The sequence below is a fragment of the Colletotrichum fioriniae genome (assembly GCF_027942845.1).
Source record: "Colletotrichum fioriniae strain IMI 355084 chromosome Unknown scaffold_22, whole genome shotgun sequence".
Lineage (NCBI taxonomy): Eukaryota > Fungi > Ascomycota > Sordariomycetes > Glomerellales > Glomerellaceae > Colletotrichum > Colletotrichum fioriniae.
The window spans coordinates 62,403-64,295 of record NW_027076858.1 but is presented as its reverse complement, the minus strand read 5'-3'; the positions used below and the strand labels follow the sequence as shown (position 1 = coordinate 64,295).

Sequence of the window (1,893 nt, the reverse complement as noted above, 5' to 3'; positions counted from 1 at the left end):
TACTTATTGCCCTGTACCTTCGTTTTCTCCTCGTACCACTTGTACTTGCTCACCCGAGTATCATTGGGGGCAACCACAGAACCGACGACCTTCCTAACCTAACTCGCCCACCCTACAATAGTAGCTTCCCTGGCCGTCTCTAATGCGCCGACGGGTATTCTGCTGTCAATAGGCATACGACGCAGGGGGGAAGCTCGCAGAAGCCATACCTTGGTCGCCCCCCCTGTAATCACTCATTCAAGCATCCTTCGCAGCAGCCGCAGACCCGACGCCCTTCCAGCCTCGCCTGCCAGAACAGCAACTCTCGCTATCTCAAAGACGCCGGCGAGTAATCCGCACCCTTATAAAGGCTATCCCGCCAGAGACATCTTCCCTAAGTAGGCAAATCACTCTTCAAGTCGTCGTTTTGACTTCAAAAATCAGTCAACAGAAACGGGAAGGCAGGAGATGCAGTGGAGGAAAGTTGGCTCTCAAGGAAGTAGGCGCTCGAGACGGGAAGGAGGTGGTCCGACGCGTCTTCCTCCGGGAAGTGTCGGAGAAATAGAGCTCCGGACCGGAAGTGGCTGTTACGGCGGTGCAGTCACGTGTAGCCCGACATTTGCTTGAACGAGCCTTGTATGGGCGCAGGATACCCTCCGTGTGGGTACGGAATACCTGCCCTGAGTCCACCAGCAGCACCGGGGGCGAGTCGACTGATGCTTGCTTCTCCTTTTTTGCGAGACTCCGTGGACACTAACGCGAAACGCAGCATCGTCAGCGACTTGATCTACAAGTCGGTATCTGCCAACAGCCTCGTCCAGGTACGTCAACAGGAAGGTCACCCAAGACGTTGCGTTGAAGTCCCCGGCGACCTCCTCCCTGCAATACTGCATAGTGAGAACCGACAGCCCGACCATCGTGGTGGAGGAGGTCAAAATCATGAAAATGTGCACATCCCTGTCAACCGTGCTGTATGCGATGAACAACAGGGAATTCACCGATGCCAAGAACGAGACGACGAGGTTCATATCCAGTTCATCCCTCAGAACTCAGAAGAATGACGCCTCAAGCTCGATCTCAGGGGCGTGAGCACACTTGTGCACGATGCAGTACGGAAGGGAACGCCCTGGGTGCCGCCGAGACCCTGGCTTCGAAACTCAAGAACCACCCGAAGGAGGTCAGCTACCAGACCTCCTAATAAGTCCCACCCTTCGCCGGAGTTCTATCCCCTGGCAAGAAGAAGGCCGTTGTCATCTTCAGGATCTCCAAGGGCATCAAGATGCCGAACGCATCGTTGAGGTGTGGCTCGTGGTGCGATATCTTGAAGGACCTAGCCCTCGACAGATACGTCAAGATTGGGTCCAGAGGCAAGGCTCCCGGCACCTTGATCGCCAAGGTGTGCATGGAAATGAGGGACAATAAGAACATGCAAAGGCTGAGCGCGTACAAGCTCTTAACCAACGCCTACCCGTCCGCCGACATTGAGCCCTCGATTGGTGTCCTGTTGGAGGCTGCATCTTCCAGAACGTCGCAGGGGACATGCCGTCTCCTAGCTTGCCGACGGAGTCCGGGTGCTCGGTGTCGTGGACAAATATCTTCTCCCCTACCAGCCCGATGAGACCAATCGCCACGTAGTAGCTCATGCACTTTCCCGCGCCCAGGACCCAATAAAACGCCGTTAAATCAACGACGACCTTGCTGCTATCCATGATGGACCCCGCGTGGATGACACTGATGTCGGTCGACCCGACCCACGAGATGGCTTTGTAATTCACGCAGTACTCGTCTGACTACTGAGTGAACAGGTACGTCCTCTTATTGCCTGTCGGGTCGGGGTTCATCGGCCGACGCTTATCATTAACGAGGATGTTGATCATGCCGTAGCGTCTTAGATCTCGGACGTCCCCGACGCTG

The 1,893-nt window shown here is 55.5% G+C and overlaps 1 protein-coding gene across 1 annotated transcript; it reads left to right on the top strand.

The window, feature by feature from the left end:
• Positions 1-1,036: 1,036 nt before the first annotated feature.
• On the top strand, positions 1,037-1,661 carry N0V96_012157 (uncharacterized protein; the record flags this gene model as incomplete). Its single annotated transcript, XM_065759524.1, has 3 exons — positions 1,037-1,156; positions 1,217-1,477; positions 1,533-1,661. The coding sequence occupies 3 exons, from the start codon at positions 1,037-1,039 to the stop codon at positions 1,659-1,661; spliced, it is 510 nt and encodes a 169-aa protein (XP_065611861.1).
• Between the last annotated feature and the right edge of the window lie 232 nt (positions 1,662-1,893).